The sequence below is a fragment of the Anolis sagrei genome, chromosome 1, assembly GCF_037176765.1.
Source record: "Anolis sagrei isolate rAnoSag1 chromosome 1, rAnoSag1.mat, whole genome shotgun sequence".
NCBI lineage: Eukaryota > Metazoa > Chordata > Lepidosauria > Squamata > Dactyloidae > Anolis > Anolis sagrei.
Window position 1 is genome coordinate 148234390 of NC_090021.1, and position 17818 is coordinate 148252207.

At 41.3% G+C, this 17818-nt stretch overlaps 1 protein-coding gene across 7 annotated transcripts in view; it reads left to right on the forward strand.

Annotated features, from left to right (window-relative positions):
• RUNX2 (RUNX family transcription factor 2) overlaps nucleotides 1-17818 on the forward strand; it is a 231278-nt gene that overhangs the window by 79172 nt on the left and 134288 nt on the right. For all 7 annotated transcript variants that reach the window (XM_060785384.2, XM_060785410.2, XM_060785444.2 and 4 more), the window contains one exon: nucleotides 7852-8008. In XM_060785384.2, coding sequence (XP_060641367.2) covers nucleotides 7852-8008 — 157 coding nt within the window. The remainder of the gene's footprint in view (nucleotides 1-7851; nucleotides 8009-17818) is intronic.

Sequence of the window (17818 nt, forward strand, 5' to 3'; positions counted from 1 at the left end):
TACACATTGCTGCACAAATATGTCACGACCTATCACTTCTAAAGCCATGTGTTTTGTTGTTGTTTTTAGTCACTAACTTAAATAGGTGGCTTTTTGGTGTTGTTTTTGATGCTGTGATTTTGATCGGGAAGAAAAGACATTAGTAGAAGTTTCCAGGGCCTTTGTAAAGTTTCTTTTTGCACTCAATACGATTGATTCGACATTCTGTTTGGAAACTGTCAATGCACAAAAAATTCACACTCATGCACTGAGTAGAAAAAAGTCAAAAGATCTTTGAAACTAGTTGCATTAAAAAGTTGGCTGTAGATTGGGTCAAAGTTTCTTCCCCCCCCCCCCCCCAAATGGTGTGTGTGTGTATGGGGAGGTTGTTTTGGGCTCTTTCCTTCCTTCCTTTTTGGCAGGCTGCCTTGGGCTCCCGCTGGGCAGATGCAGAAGCGTGTTGCTAGGAAGATGCTTGTCTGGCCAAGGGAGACAGCGCCTGGGAGGTTAGGAGGATCACGCCGCAGTTAAAGACCACCCAGGTCTAATAAGGGGCACTGATATTAATATTCTGCTGTTACCTATATATGAGGGTACTTCCCACCCACCTACATTTTCTTTCTCTCTCACTCATTTCTTTAACTATATTCCAGACATTCTCCGAAAGCCTTTTCCGTAGTGAGTTGGATAATATTTGATATGTCCATGTTACACATGGAGAGGGGGAGAGAGGGAATACACAGCGTGTTTTAAAAGAGGGAAGCCAATTTCAAAGCGGTATATTTATTTATTTATTTACGACATTTATATGCCGCCCTTCTCACCCCGAAGGGAACTCGGAGTGGCTTACAAGTAACAAGTAAATACAATATATTATATTATTACCATACCACAATATTAATATTATATATTACATTGTACGATAACATTATACTGTAATATTATTAGTAAGATTACATTTAATATAAAATATATAATTCTAATATCATGTTATTATTAGTAGTATTATATTGTATTACATTATTATAATATTATCAATATTATATGTATATACAATATATTATATTATATTATGTTATATTATATTATCTATATATATATAAATGCTCTGTGCATAATGAGTACCTTAAAAACAAAAGAACCAATGAATGGAATCACACTAAATTTGGCAACAAAACATCTCACAACACAAGGAGTGACCATCACTCAAAACATTATGATTTTGTCATTTGGGAGTTGTAGTTGCTGGGATTTATAGTTCACCTACAATCAAAGAGCATTCTGGACTCCACCAACGATGGAATTGAACCAAACTTGGCACACAGGCCTCCCATGACCAACAGAAAATACTAGAAGGGTGTGGTGGGCATTGACCTTGAGTTTGGGAGTTGTAGTTCACCTACATCCAGAGAGCACTGTGGACTCAAACAATGATGGATCGGGGGGGGGTAATTTTTTTCGGGGGGGGGGTTCGGGGGGGCTGAGTTTCGGGGGGGGGGCTGAGTCTGAGTGAAAGAGGGTCTAGCCTAGCAAACCTTTTGTATCATTGCCCCAATACCCCCATGCATATGGGATATATTGAGTATGGTGATCAGATCATGACATGAATAAACATAACAGTTTAAATAATGCACCAATAAGGCCTTTTCACGAACCATCATGAGAATTTCGGGGGGTGGGGGGGCTGAAGCCCCTTAAGCCCCCCCCCCCCCCCGGCTACATGCCTGGTCACCAAAGACCACCAGAAAACACAGTATTTTCTGTTGGTCATGGAGTTTCTGTGTGGGATGTAACTGATTTCAACTGAGATTTCTCATGATTACATATCTCATATCACCATTTTATTTACTGATAACATTTTAAGTAGTATGTTTAAATCTACCAAAGCTTGGTTGTCGTATAAATCAGCACTATTAGATAAGGCATCTATCTGTTTACACCACATGAAAGCTATTTAAAAGCACCGAAGTAGAAAAGAATAAGGAAAAGTGGGACTGGGGCCAATTTTTCCATCAAATTCCCATTAATTGTTCTATATGTGGAGCGAGAAGTAACCATTTAGCCCGCTGGCAACAGTATCATCAATTCACTTGTAACTTCATAGCTTTGTTAAAGTTATTTTTTAATCTAAGAAAGCATCATGAAATCCCTATTTTAAAAGTTACAGGTTATCATTATATATTGAACAAAAAGTTTTAAATTTACTTTTTGCCATAACGGGATAAGAACTATTATTAACACAGCATACTTTGAACTGAAGGTACCATATATGCTGATGTATAAGCTGAGCTTGTGTATAAGTTGAGGGCAAAATTTGGAGCCAAAATTATGGATCGCCACTCTGCTCAGAGAAGCAGATGATTCCATTTTTTTAAAGAAGAGTTGAGGTCATTTACATTTACCCAGGTTTTGGGGTTAGAATCATAGAGTTGGAAGAGACCTCATGGGCCATACAGTCCAACTGCCTGCAATGCAGGAAAGGCACAATCAAAGTATCTCCAACAGATGGCCATCCATCCTCAGCTTAATGACCTTCAAAGAAGGAGTCTCCACCACACTCCGAGGCAGAGAGTTCCACTGCTGAACAGCTCTTATAGTCAGGAAGTTCTTCCTAATGTTCAGGTGGGATCTTATCTCCTGTAACTTAAACCCATTATTTTTTTTTTAATTCTAGGTATTTATTTCTCGTGTCAGGGCAGCCAGTCAATTATATTACATTTCTAACAGAACAAAGCAAACAAACAGAGAAAATACAAAATGTGTGAGTTTGGTAGTTGATTAAATGTTCTTTGACCAGTATCTGGCCACTTGGAGTGCTTCTGGTGTTGCTGCAAGAAGGTCCTCCATTGTGCATGTGGCAGGGCTCAGGTTGCATTGCAGCAAGTGGTCTGTGATTTGCTCCTCTACAGACTCGCATGTCGAGGATTCCACTTTGTAGCCCCATTTCTGAAGGTTGGCTCTGCATCTCGTGGTGCCAGAGCGCAGTCTGTTCAGCGCCTTCCAAGTCACCCAGTTTTCTGTGTGCCCAGGGGGGAGTCTCTCATTTGGTATCAGCCATTGGTTGAGGTTCTGGGTTTGAGCCTGCCACTTTTGGACTCTCGCTTGCTGAGGTGTTCCGGCGAGTGTATCTGTAGATCTTAGAAAACTATGTCTGGATTTAAGTCGTTGCCGTGCTGGCTGATACCCAAACAGGGGATGAGCTGGAGATGTCTCTGCCTTGGTCCTTTCACTATTGGCTGCCACTTCCCGGCGGATGTCAGGTGGTGCGATACCGGCTAGACAGTGTAATTTCTCCAGTGGTGTAGGGCGCAGACACCCCGTGATAATGCGGCATGTCTCATTAAGAGCCACATCCACTGTTTTAGTGTGGTGAGATATGTTCCACACTGGGCATGCATACTCAGCAGCAGAGTAGCACAGCGCAAGGGCAGATGTCTTCACTGTATCTGGTTGTGATCCCCAGGTTGTGCCAGTCAGCTTTCGTATGATATTGTTTCTAGCACCCACTTTTTGCTTGATGTTCAGGCAATGCTTCTTGCAGGTAAGAGCATGGTCCAGAGTGACTCCCAGGTATTTGGGTGCGCTGCAATGCTCCAGTGGGATTAATCTAGGTTATACATGAGTATGTAGGGTAGGTATTACTATGTTAAAATTCATCCTAGTGGACAGTGTTAAAGTTAGTACATTAAAATTATTTTAAAAGCATTATCCAATACACAGTGGACATTATGCTTCTCAGTTCTTTTGTTACATCTGTTTGTGGTTCATTTTGATCATGGCCATTTGGCCCCTCTTTAGACTTTAGTCAATTAGTTTGTATTTGACTGAAGATGGTCCCGGTCAGGGTTGGCTTGATGCGCCTTCCTTTTGGCAAGTTTCTTCCTTTCACCCTCCATTCATGCCTCTTCAAATTCCGCAGCACTGCTAATCGCAGCTGACCTCCAGTTAGGGTCAGGGCTTCCCAGTTCTCGGTATCTATGCCACAGTTTTTAAGGCTGGCTTTAAGCCCATCTTTAGGTCTCTTTTCCTGTCCACCAACATTCCATTTTCCATTCTTGAGTTGGGAGTATAGTAACTGCTTTGGGAGATGGTGATCGGGCATTCGGACAATGTGGTCAGTCCAGTGGAGTTGATGGTGTAGGAGTATTGCTTCAGTGCTGGTGGTCTTTGCTTCTTCCAGCATGCTGACCTTTTTCCGACTATCTTCCCAAGAGATTTGCAGAAATTTTCAGAGGCAGCTCTGATGGAATCATTCCAGAAGTTGCATGTGACATCTGTAGACAGTCCATGTTTCGCAGGCATATAGCAGGGTTGGAAGGACAATAGCTTTATAGACAAGCACCTTGGTATCCCTACCTTTATGATTTATTTGTTTCGAAGTGGTGGATCCATACTTAAATTGATTTCAGTGGGTCATTTCTGAGTCTGGATCCAACCCAATATATCTGAAATAATTTTGGTTTGATGTTAGAATATGCTGGTCATTTTACCTTGTTTTGCACAAAGCAAATGCCTTCAACTTTACATTAAACTTCTTCTAGAATGAGATCAGAGGTATGAACTTTGAAAAGACAGTTTGAGGCTTGGTTATGTTAAATCTTTCATTTAATTAACTATATTTATATATGTTTTTCCTCAAATATATAGAACTAAATAATCGCACCATGAATTGTGGGTTTAGTTTGGGTAGTTCAAGTATTTTCACAAAGTATTTAGATTTCCCTGTCAGAGGCTCTTAAGGCCTCACCAAACATCATATCATGGGAGTCCATTATGATTGAACTGTAGCAATTAAATTGTTATTAAATGCTGTAATTGTGTAGTTTTATATTTCCGATCCATACTTGAAGTGGGCAGTGCAGATTTACTTAGTTTTTGATTTTTGTTTTGGAAGCAACATGGTGCAAAATAATTGCAGGAGGCAACCTCTGCCTGCCAAGGAGAAACTAGTTCATTTGTATTTTGTGTTCCACAACATTTGCAATTTTTCTGGTGAAATTGGGGGCTTTTGTACCTCTGCAGATGGAGAGATGGGGAGTCAAGTAACTTAATGACACAGAGAGGTGACTGTTGTGGGACCAATATAAACCTGTTTCACATAGAACCATCGAATCATAGAGTTGGAAGAGACCACAAGAGCCATCCAGTCCAACCCCCCCCCCCCCCCGCCATGCAGGGAAAGTAGAATCAAAGCACCCCTGACAGATGGCCATCCATCCTCGGTTGCTTCTAAATAATTCAGTCACAACTCCAATCTTAAATAACTGGTCAAGACATAATTTGCTTATGGAAAGATTTCTGGCCTGCTGATCTCCAGAAGGCTACTCCTACAAAATATATATTCTCCTAACTGATCTTGTGGATTCAAGGCTGTGGGAAGAACACAGGATCACCGGGATGCAACTAATGCAAGAAGCTTGGGATAAATAAAGAAGATTTTCCTAGTGCAATTCCATTTCTACTTGACAGGGACAACTGACTCTAACATTCTGACTTTGCTTTTTTTCTCTTCTCTGCACTCTGCGTGTCTGGGAAGTGGAAGGCGACTCTGAATAGTCTTAGACAATGTTTCCTAAAGAAAAATCACTTTTCAGACTTTAAAAAGCTCAATGTTAGCCAAAACTTGATAACTTGTGAAACTTGTATATTATAATTTTATTATTGTGGGGGGAGAGATTTTACTGAGTGATCAAAGATATCTCCCCCCTAAAGATTAAAAGCTTAGCATTTTTCTCTATAGAAGTTAAGCACAGAGTCTTCCAGTCTTCTATCTTCTGAAAGCATACAGTTTTGTTTCCCTCTTTTTCTTTCTCACCACAAAACTAAGAGCATTTTGTGCACACACACTGCCATCCAGTTTAGAAGTGGATTAAAATAAACCAATGGTTGCCACAGTATCCACTGATTGTGGATCGATCAAGTCAACCCAGGAACTTCAGTATCTGTGGCTAGACATATTCATGTTCACTCAGGATCAGTATTGAACCATGGCAGTGCATGAGTTCTCATGGGAATTATGTGCTTTTTGCTTCCAGGGGAGTAATTAGTCACTTGTGAGTCCTTGCTCACCCCCAGCCAGTTGTATTTTGGTGTTCTTTAAAGTGTTTCACTGTCCACAGTGTCCTTATAAGCACTCCGGATTTTCTGGTCCTGGCTTTGAGCCATGCATAGGTTATACTATAGTCAGCTACAGTGTCATGAATGACTTTTCAATAACTTTAAAGCATAGATTCTTTTTATTGCAATTTCCAGTGTGAGAGGGTATATCAGATTACAGAAAAACATTTAGACAAAGAATGACATTAGACATAGAGACATATAGATTCTATGCAACTACATTGGATTTATAATTACATGGCTAACAAACAAACAAAGGGGAATTACATTTTCACTCAGCATTCACACCACATGTACACACATTCATCCTCAGGCATTTAAATATTACCATATCATTTTTCTCCCTCCTTGGTGAAGCACCTGTTAGGCCAGACCCTGCTTTCCTGCAGCCTTCCAATGTACAGTTCCATAACTTCCATAACACCATAACTTCAAAATGCCAGAACTTCTTTCCCTAAGAACAATGCCAAGGACCAGATCTCTGTTTTCTATACAGCAGAACCTGACTCCCTACACAAAATCCAAGACTCCAAAGCACACTTTTTCCTCTTCCCTTGAGAAAGAAGGCCAAAGTGACCAGACTGCTCCCTTGCAAATCTGCCACTCCATGGTACACTATCTCTCTCCTTCCCATGGAGCAGAGCATAGCGGGTGAACAGTGTCTCTGTCTGCCACACTTTGAGCAGTATTAGACTGAGTGTTTTATAGGAATATTCTGTTGATGTCATCCCAAAGTTAATGATAGACATCTTCCATCCTGGATCAATCTCAGTTTCCTGGCTAGATGTTGACTCTTCTTGATTGGTGTTGAGAAACACAAGGCTTGTGTTGACTTCCTTCTTAACATAAAGAATGTTGCAATTCTTATCAGAGTTTACTTTTCAATTCTTATTGACAGGTTTTAATCACAGTCCAGAAAGCAGATAGTTAGTTATTGCGGGCCTGGGTCTTTCACTGGTGTTTCCAAAATTATTAGCTCCATAAATCCATTCATCTTCCATTCTTCCATTCATTCCCACACATCATATTAAATTCACATTTATAAAATCTGCACATTAATTTTTTTGTGACAACAGTGCATTATCTGGCTTATTCTTATGAGGTTTTTAATGTGCTGCTTCCGGTTTGAGGTGCACTGCAGCACACATTGGGGTGTATGTTATGCAGACACCCCACACTCGAGCTGGCTTCCAACTGCATTATATGGTCGGTATATAAGGGCCCTTAGTCCTTTTTACTTACCATGACATTCTTGGAAGGGATTGGTTGAGTGGATAGATGGGCATTCAAGTGAGTTGGTGAGTGAGTGAGTGGTCCTGTATCCTGGTGTTGCCATGTGATCTTGGCAACACTTGCATTGCCATTTGATGCAAGATGGTAATGTACTGATTCGCCTTAATGCTAACCCAGTTTGGGTAGCTGAATTATGCAGTGGTGTGGAGCGTGAGTATATCTTGTTAATGCCCCCATCCGTTTGACGGCAATGTATGTACATAGGATTTTGCCTTCTCTCAAGAAGAGAGAAGAACCTAACTATATATGTGGGCTCACCAATAGCTGCAACCTACAGGTAGCAAGACAACTGCCAAGAGAGATCTAGCAGTGTAGTTAATGAGCATAGCTCCACTGTCCTACTTCATATGGTGATTGTTTGTATGGTTTGAAAACAAGATATTTTCTCAAAAAACAAGGGTGGACTTGAAATTAAGAGCCACATAATTTGAAGAGGTTATTATTGTGCTTTTTCTTTCACAGGTGGTGGCCTTAGGAGAAGTCCCTGATGGGACTGTGGTCACCGTCATGGCTGGAAATGATGAAAACTATTCTGCTGAGCTCAGGAATGCCTCTGCTGTAATGAAGAATCAAGTGGCACGGTTTAATGACCTGAGATTTGTGGGCAGAAGTGGAAGAGGTACATCATTACATTATGCAGTTGCTAAATCACCAAATGAAAAAAAAATATAAACCTTTAGATCCGGGCCTTCCTGAAATCTAAATGTTGTATAGGATTATATGTTTTTCCTCATTCTGAAGGTGAAATTGTATCCAGTTGTCTGCAACCACCTTGTGTACATACACAGTGTGTTTATGAAAGCCCGATTGTTCAAATGTTGGCTCTCTCTGATGAGTTTTATCTATGTTGCACCCTGCCTCGAGCCATGAAGAGAGGCGGGTAAGACATAAAAATATTATTTTTATTAAAATACTAACTTAGGTAACTGGTCATGCCTGGGTTAGGGATTTTGTAAGGATAAACATTAGAAATAGTCATTGTTTGTTTTTCAGTTTTATGAATGGTCCCATTACAAAATGTGGATAAGCTGTAACTCTCAGAAGTACTACCAAACCAGATTTTCCCTTGTAATGACCCATGAAAATAATTTTAATGGTGCTTTGAGGTCCTTTATACATGCCTTTGGAAAACTAATCTTAGAGAATTTTGAACTTCCATTTTCTACTTAGGACTACTAAAAATTGATGGTGAGGGAACTCATTTTAACACCTGCAATAGCTGTGGCATGTTTGTGTTCTTACCCAAGAGTGTGGATAGTTATACTTGCAGCAAGTCCAAGCTACTAGCCCTCGTAGACGAGAACATGCCATGGCATCCCTTGAGGTCCATGTATCCACACTCCAACATATTAGGGAGAAAGAGGTTGTCTTGGAATCAGTAGAGGAGACTGTCTTGCAGAAGAAGCATACAGGCAATGTCTCTGAGGAGAAGGTCACTCCCTAACACAGGAGGTAGATACTTGGAGGAAAGTGACACTTAGAAATAGAAGAACCAGGAATAATTCTGGGATGTTGGAGCTACAAAATCTATATGAAGCCATTTAAGCCACCAAGATCCCCATCAACTGTGATTGCTATGGTGGTGGGACTGAGAGAAGGGCTTCTCCTGTGGATCTCAGAGCCTGAACAGGTTCATACAGGGAAATGTGATCTGCCAAAGAGCTTGGATCTGAGCCATATAGGGTTTTATAGGTCATAACTAACACTTTGAATTGTGCCCAGAAACAGACTGGCAGCCACTAGAGCTGTTGCAACAGGGAGGTTGTGCAGTCCCTTTCACCAGCCTTGGTTAGTAATCTGGCTGCAACTCTTTGGACTGGGAGTTTCCGAACCTTTTCAGAGGCATCCCCATGTAGAGTGCATTACAGTAATTAAAATGAGATGTATCACCATGGCCAAATCTGGCATCTCAAGGAATGGGAGAAGTTTCCATACAAGCTTTAAATGTGCAAAGGCACTCCTGGCCGCTGCAGAAACCCGGGCTTCCAGGTTCAACATTGAGTCCAGGAGTACTGTGTCTTCAGGGGGGAGTGTAACCCCATCTAACACAGTCCAAATCCCTATTTCCTAATCTGTCTTTTAACTTACCAGAAGCACCTCTCTCTTGCCTAGATTAAGTTTCAGGTTTTTTTGTCCTTATCTAGCCCATTATTGATGACAGGCACTGGTTTAGGACCACATTAGCTTTAGGTGGAAATTAGTAGAATTGAGTGTCATCTGCATATAGATGGCATGGCACTCCAAATTACCACTTTCTGGGTTCACCCCTCCAGGAAGAAATGGAGCCACTGTGCCTCCAAGTCCCATCCCAGTGAGAGGTCCGAAAAGGATACTATGGTTGATGGTACCAAAAGCTGCTGAGAAGTTCAGGAGAACCAACAGGGACACACTCCCCTGTCCAGTTCTCTTCATAGGTCATCTAACAAGGTGGCCAAAGCTGTCTGTTCCATAACCTTGCTTAAAACTAGATTGAAATGGATCTAGATAATTGGTTTCAACTAGAAATCCTTGGAGTTATGAAGCCACCACATGCTCCAGTACCTTGCCCAGAAAAGGAAGAAATGGAGAATGATCTATAGTTAACAAATACAGTAGGAACCACGGGGTGGGGTTTCTTTTAAAAAGATCTTACCACAACCTCCTTCAGGCATGTTGAGATCCTGTCCTACTGGAGAGGCATTGATCACTTCCCTAACCTACTCCGCCAGTCCCCTTTGGCTGGGAGCGACAAAGGTCTAGCACATATGTGGTGGGTCTCACCTTTTCAGTGGGGCCTGCCCACATTTTCAGGCTGCACAAATTGAAAAGTTTCCAACAACACTGGATGAGTAGGAGCCATGGTTATATCCACTGGATCAACAAAGGCTTCCAAGTCGGAGCTAATCTGAGCAACTTTATTTGCAAAGTGCCATGCAGACTCTTCACAGTGGGCTGTTGAGTAGTCAGCATTTTCCCCTTAAAGACCAGTTTGACATAGTCTTCTGACCACTTGAAACAGCTCAGTTGGGCGGTTCTTTGCAGATGAAAAGCTGGCAGCAAAAATGATTTGAAATATAAATTAAAAACAAAAATCTTCAAAGCAAAGTAGTTTTGTGATTTTTTAAATATTTGATTATGTTTAAATATTTACAATATGACCCTCATACCCCCGTGACCACTTTCATCTACTGACATTTGACAAAATATGTCTTTTTGAAAAGAATTTTCTAGATCGTCCAGGCAATTCTACAATATTCTTCTTCTGGAAGTTATCATAGAGTTGAGCTTGAGGACCTAGAACATTTCTAGAGAGGTATATCATTCTGCTGAATCTTACTTAATCTGGCTTTTAGTTTGTTCTCTTGGAATTCAGGGCTGATCAACAAGAAGGACTAGATGGCAGTCCTATTTTGCTCTGCTTGTGCTGTTGCTTTAAGATTTAGTGTGGATTGCTGCTTTAATTGAGTCCTTTTCTCAAACATAGCCTATTTTTCAGAGCTGTAATGCCTGTCCATGCAGATTCTTAAAATGTTTGCTACTGTTTTGTTTCTGGTCCACCGATGCCATCCCCATGTCTTTGCTGGGCTCTTGCTAAGAGAAAGGAATGAACGTCATCCTGAAGGAATGCTCTGAAAGACTTGGGGATAAGTGCGAGGGAAAAAAGGCAGACCCAGAAGAGGAGATGAGCATCCAGACAGGCCCATATTCCAGGATCTGTCTCTGTTTTACTGGAGATTTATTTATTTATTTTATTTACGACATTTATATGCCGTCCTTCTCACCCTGAAGGAGACTCGGAGCGGTTTACAAGTAAAAAGTAAATACAATATATTATATTATTATCATAGCACAATATTAATATTATATATGTGGAGCCCCCGGTGGCGCAGTGGGTTAAACCCCTGTGCCAGCAGGACTGAAGACCGACAGGTCGCAGGTTCGAATCCGGGGAGAGGCGGATGAGCTCCCTCTATCAGCTCCAGCTCCTCATGCGGGGACATGAGAGAAGCCTCCCACAAGGATGATAAAACATCAAAAATCATCCGGGCGTCCCCAGGGCAACGTCCTTGCAGACGACCAATTCTCTCACACCAGAAGCGACTTGCAGTTTCTCAAGTCGCTCCTGACACAACAAAAAAAATAAAATATATATATTACATTGTACTATTACATTATACAGTAATATTTTTAGTAATATTACATTTAATATAAAATATATAATTATATCATTTTATTATGATTAGGTATATTGTATTACATTATAATATCAATATTATATGTATATACAATATATTATAAGCACAGTGCAGGAGACAAGATGGAACTGCCTTCCTGGCTCCTCTCTTCACTCTGATCTCAGAGCAGCAGGGTTTTTTTTGGGGGGGGGGGGCTCCTAACTGATGACACTGGAGGCAAGATGGAACTGTCTTCATGGCCCCTCTCTTTGCTTCCATTAAAACTGTATTAATTCAGAACAAGCCAAGGATTCCAGATCCATGTCTTACCACGTGTGTGCCCTGTGAAGACTGGACCTGGGGACCGTGTCATGTGATTCCCAGATCCAATCGACACAGCTATCTGCTATATAGTTCAGTTTCATAATGCAATTTAACTGCATTGAACTGCAATATTTGGCAGTGTAAACTCATATAATGCAGTTCAATGCAAGTAAACAACATGATGAAACTGCATTATATGCCAGTACAGATGGGGTCTGAGATTCTCTTTCACTCATAGCTCCTTGGAATGAGAATCTCTCCCTGATCAATATGAACAAAATATATGAAAAGTGATTGTGTGCTTTACAAACACTCAATGTATTTATTTCAGAAATGTCAGAGGAAAACAATGAGATTGTGTGCAGTTTTCGTATGTTGGCTTTCCAGTATTTGCTATTTCCCCCAGACAGCAGTTCTTATATTAAGAAAGAAAGAAGAGAGGAGGGGAGAGACAGACATAACTGCTTGCAGATTTTTCACGCATGGAAGATGAAGAAAGCTTCTTTTGATGAAGTGTAATTATGTCCAACAGTTGACCCCCTCCTCCTATATTGCTTATGATCTTAACGGAAGAAAGTAGAGTTTTCCTTTGAAGCAGCCGGGATTTGGTAGAGGATCTGAAGTGCCAGCTCCACTCTGATGCCAGAAACAGGATGGAGAAATTGGTCCAGACTTGTCTCAGACACAGAGCAGAGAGCAAGCAAGAAAAAAAAGTTATCACTAATGATGGATTTTTGTAATACCGCTTAAAATAGCAGGAATGGAAACAGTAGTAGCAAACAGGAGCTCATATGCAATGCCCATAGCAAGAATCTGTATGGTTTATAATAATCCTGAAACTAAGGGGCCAGGTAACATTATGAAACACATATGTAGGACTGGGCCCAGTGCTGCTATACTGCTGACAGAACGGCTTCTATTATTGGAGGGGAGTTGATCCTCTTACCAAGCCCTTAAAATTTCCCTAGAGGGCTGAGGCCCCATCTACACTGCCATATAAAATCCAGATTATCTGAACTGCATTATATTAGTCTATGCTGTCATATAATCCAGTTCAAAGCAGATAAATGGCAGTGTAGAAGGGACCTAAGAAATTTCCCAGAGCAGATTTTCAAGTGCTAGGTAGGAGGGGAATGTGAAGGGAGGTGTGCTGTTACGGCTGTACCAGGAGCTCCAACTTTATTTTCTTTCTGTTATCTGTTTTGCAGTCATAGGATAGGCCACCTGTCTATCATCATTAAGCTTTGGTTCCGCCCCCTGTTCAGGACTCTGGTGGGGGGGGGGGGAAGGAGCCACATTTTTGGGCAGTCTCACACAAGGAAGCTAGACTGTAGGACGTAGACCAGCTCGTCCCGTAGAAAAGGCTTCATTTCTCAATAATCATCCATGGAAAAAAGGACCCAGTTCCTCTCAGAATTGTGTCCTCAACTCAAACTGCTGGCTTTCCCTTGGAGATGGCTAGATGCCTTCCCGGGTCAATGTTTAGTGTCAGGAGGTGGTGGTGGTGATGGCGAACACACATCTGGAAGGGTTTCCTCTGCTGGCAGGCCCTTCAATAAGTTATTGAGGGGGAAATGGGGAGCTAGAGAGTTCCCAGCACACCCCATGAGTAAGATTTTGGGAGACTGGGAGGGTTGGGGTTGGGCATCCTCCCATAACCAGGATTGCTGTGGGGATTGACATCCAGGACTGCAGAAGATTAAGATCTGGATCTTTGCAGGTGTCAAGTTAATCAAGAGAAAACTGGAATATTGCAGTTTTCTCCAGATTTATCTGGGTTTACCTGAGGCGTCATTTGGACACCTCAGGTAAACACGTTATCCATCACAGGATTTAAGGCCGTGTAGAAGGGCCTACTGTTACTAAAATATACAGATATATACTTAGCCATGAATCCTTACATTTGTGTGGCTTAGGAATAAGGTGACTTGCACTAATGTGATTGGGAGTTTGCAGCATAAGTGGATAACTAGTACAGGCAGTCCCCAAGTTACGAACAAGATAGGGTCTGTAGGTTTGTTCTTAACTTGAATTTGTTTGCCAATCAGAACAGGTACATTTTTAAAGTATATCTTCAGCCAAAAATATATATTGTAGCTTTGGATAGCATAGGGAAGAGTTAACATCACTGTGGTGTTTGTTTTGCTGTTTGTGCCCCTGTTCAGAAGATATATCACTTTCCGTCCCTCTAACTGGATTTTGAAAATTTTTTTGTGGAAACAAGAATTGGCAAGAAAGCTTCAATGGAGACACTTTTCCCCATGATACCTCTTCCAGGTGTAAATTTCCTTTTCTAGGAAATTTCTCTCATTTCCTGTTGTCTTGCCCCTGTTCTTATCTATGAGTAGTTTGTAAGTCGGATGTTTGTAATTCGGGGACTGCCTGTACTTCCTTATGCAACAGTTTTACTTTGGAGCACAACAGATTTGGTATACTGTGGTTGTGGATAAATAGTATTTCCGTGCAAATGCTCACTATCAGGACATTGGGATCTGAAATTAATCATAACAAGATTTGACTGAGAAATGTATTCCATATGAAGAGTGTTTTGGTACTTCCAGGGTAATTTCTTTCTTCAATATTAAATATACCAGCTCTATCTGTTACAGTGTCAACTTCAGTCAAATGTATTAATGACAAAGAATGTCTACTGTGGGGATTCACTAAAACACTATCAGGTTCGTTCTTAGCCAGTGTGATTCATAAAGAAACTCAATAATTAGTCATTGTCTACCAGATATAAATTTTACAAACGCTGGGAAACTAGTAAAAAGTGTATGCGAAGCAACAGAGTGAGAATCTGGTTAAGGCATTTTAAAAACTCATAGTAGTTTTCATGCATGAGATTTTTAGGTACTTTTTTAACATCCTTACAAAAATGATATTTAAAAAATGAGTGCTCCCCTATGCTGACTTTAACTATTTGTTTTGTATGGCCTAAGACAGTGGTTCTCAACCTGGGGTCCCCAGATGTTTTTGGCCTTCAACTCCCAGAAATCCTAACAGCTGGTAAACTGGCTAGGATTTCTGGGAGTTATAGGCCAAAACACCTGGGGTCCCACAGGTTGAGAACCACTGGCCTAAGAGGTCACGTAAAGCACAATGATAAAAATGTTGTATAAAGTTATTTTAGCTGTGGAAAACGCAGTTACATACTAAATTATGCCCAGTAGTTTTTCATATTTAATACTGATTTGATAGAAGAGATCAGATTAAGATCCCATAAATTAATCTTTTCTACTCAAGGCTGTACTTGATTCATTTGGGTATTCCGGAGCTGTCCTTTCTTTTACACCATCCTTGTAGTTTTATTGCTTGTAGTATGTGTGTGTGAAAATAATGGCCAAATTGCTGAATTCAAGCTCAATTTTCTAACAGTTGTTCAATGAAATGTGGATATAGTTTTTCTTTTTCTGCTCCTTGTGTTTTTGAGCCCGATGTGGACATAAACAGGGCAACATTTAAGGTGGTGTTGGGAGCCTGCAGTTTTAATGGACTTGGATGAGATCCAAATTCATAGCTCATTCCAACCAAAGTTGCAGAATATTTAGTTCACACCATTATTGCTTCGTTAGATCTACTCTAATAAGGACAAAACAAATGGATTTCGGAGTTAAAGTTTTAAAAGATTTGGAAGGACCAATTGGCATCCTTCTATAAAGTAGTTTAAAAGATTGTGAGATTTATTGCTACTCAGATTTTCATTTGTAGTCAGTTTCCTACAGTACTAAAAATGAAGCCATGTGAGGGTGCTTCCACACTGTCCAAAATGCAGATTGTGACACATTTTGAGGCCACATGTAAAGGGGAAACCCCACCTCATTAGCATGTATATGTGTAGCTATAAATCCCAGTTGTGCTGGTGCAGTCTTGGCATAACTGGACATGGCCAGTGCTACCCTTCCTTGTCTGCCTGCCGTTTTGCCCCCAAAACAAAGATGCAACCTGCTTACTGTTCCTGGACGTTTCTATGTAGCTCCATTATACTCAATGTTGATGCAATGGCGCTTTGGAGAGGAAAGCCACTTCCCCCCCAGCCCCAAAACCGCATCACGTCATCATTGAGAGTAATGAAGCTACAGGGAAGTCACCAGCAATGCTAAGAAATATGTGTGTTTGTTTTGGGATGAAATGGGACAGGGAGGGAAGGGTGATATTGCCATCCCAATTCCCCAGGATAACTTTGAAGATAGACACCTGCAATCCGGATCTTTGCATGCATATTTTAAACCGCATTAGCCTGGGAGCATTGTTTGGATACCCCAGGCTAAAACGGCATCTACACTGAATTTTCTGACAGTGTAGATGGATCCTTAATCTGTATCAGTATATAAAGAGTATACTTGCCACAGTAAATCCAGTTTGGAGAAACACATGCTACAAACTTATTTCTCTTCTAAAGTATCAAAAATGTTAAACTATTCCTTTGCATATGTAATCAGTAAATATGACCGATAAGGCAGTATAGTTAATCACAAAACTCAGGTCAAAACAAAGTCTTTGCAGTAGGTTGCTGTGAGTTTTTCAGCCTGTATGGCCATGTTCCAGCAGCATTTTCTCCTGACGTTTTGTCTGCATCTGTGGCTGGAATTTTACAGCTTGAAAAATTCACAGCAATCCAGTGATTCTGATCAGGAAAGCATTCGACAACATAGTTTAATAACACAGTTTATCTGGGCAGACTCCAAAAGGGGGCTTAGACAGAAAAGCATAGTCCATTTTTATGGTGGTGGTGGGGAGTTGAAGGAGGAAAACCATGTTCTCTGTTTTCGCTGGTTATCCCCACACACACACACACACACACACACACTTCCCATGTAATAAATGAGGGTTGTTTTGACGGCAACATGGGTGGGAGGAATAACAGGAAAACAGGGGGAAATGTTGTTACTCCTTTAACCCCCCTTCTTCCCTAAAATGAAATTGCCATCTAGGCTCTCTTTTGGGCTCTGTCCGAATAATGAAACAGTACCATTTTGACATGTTTTTTATGATAGAACCAATCAGGAAATGATATTTACAACCAAGGAACACTACACTGTTATTATACTACATTGTTAAAGTGCCATTATTCCACTTCAACTGCTATGGCTGCCTCCTTTGGAATTCTAGGGTTTCTAGGATCCCTCTGGATGAGCATTTTAAAAGCCCCGCTCTAAGCTGCGAATTCCAGGATTCCACAGAAGGCAGCCATAGCAGTTAAAGTGGAGTAACAACAGTGTATTGTGGTAATCTCTTTAGCAGCAGCTGACAATGATCTATTGTCGAAGGCTTTCATGGCTGGAATCACTGGGTTGTTGCAGGTTTTGTGGGCTACATGGCCATGTTCTAGAAACATTATCTCCTGATGTTTCACCTGCATCTATGGCAAGCATCCTCAGAGGTTGTGAGGTCCTGAACCGGTGCTTGGCTGATGTGTCGGTCTGGATGAGGGCGAAAAGATTGAAACTCAATCCGGACAAGACAGAGGTACTCCTGGTCAGTCAAAAGGCTGAACAGGGGATAGGGTTACAGCCTGTGTTTGACGGGGTTACACTCCCCCTGAAGACACAGGTTTGAAGTTTGGGGGTGATCCTGGACTCATTGATGAGCCTGGAACTCCACGTCTCGACAGTAGCCAGGAGAGCTTTTGCACAATTAAAACTTGTGTGCCAGCTGCGCCCATTCCTTGAGAAGTCTGACTTGCCCGCGGTGGTCCATGCTCTTGTTACATCCCGAGTAGACTACTGCAATGAATTCTATGTGGGGCTGCCTTTGAAGACTGCCCAGAAGCTTCAACTTGTCCAACAGTCAGCAGCCAGGTTGCTTACTGGAGTGACGTACAGGGAACATACAACTCCTTTGTTACACCAACTCCCCTGGCTACTGATCAGCTTCTGAGCACAATTCAAAGTGCTGGTTTGAACCTTTAGAGCCCTAAACGGTTCTGGTTCAGACTACCTGTCTGAATG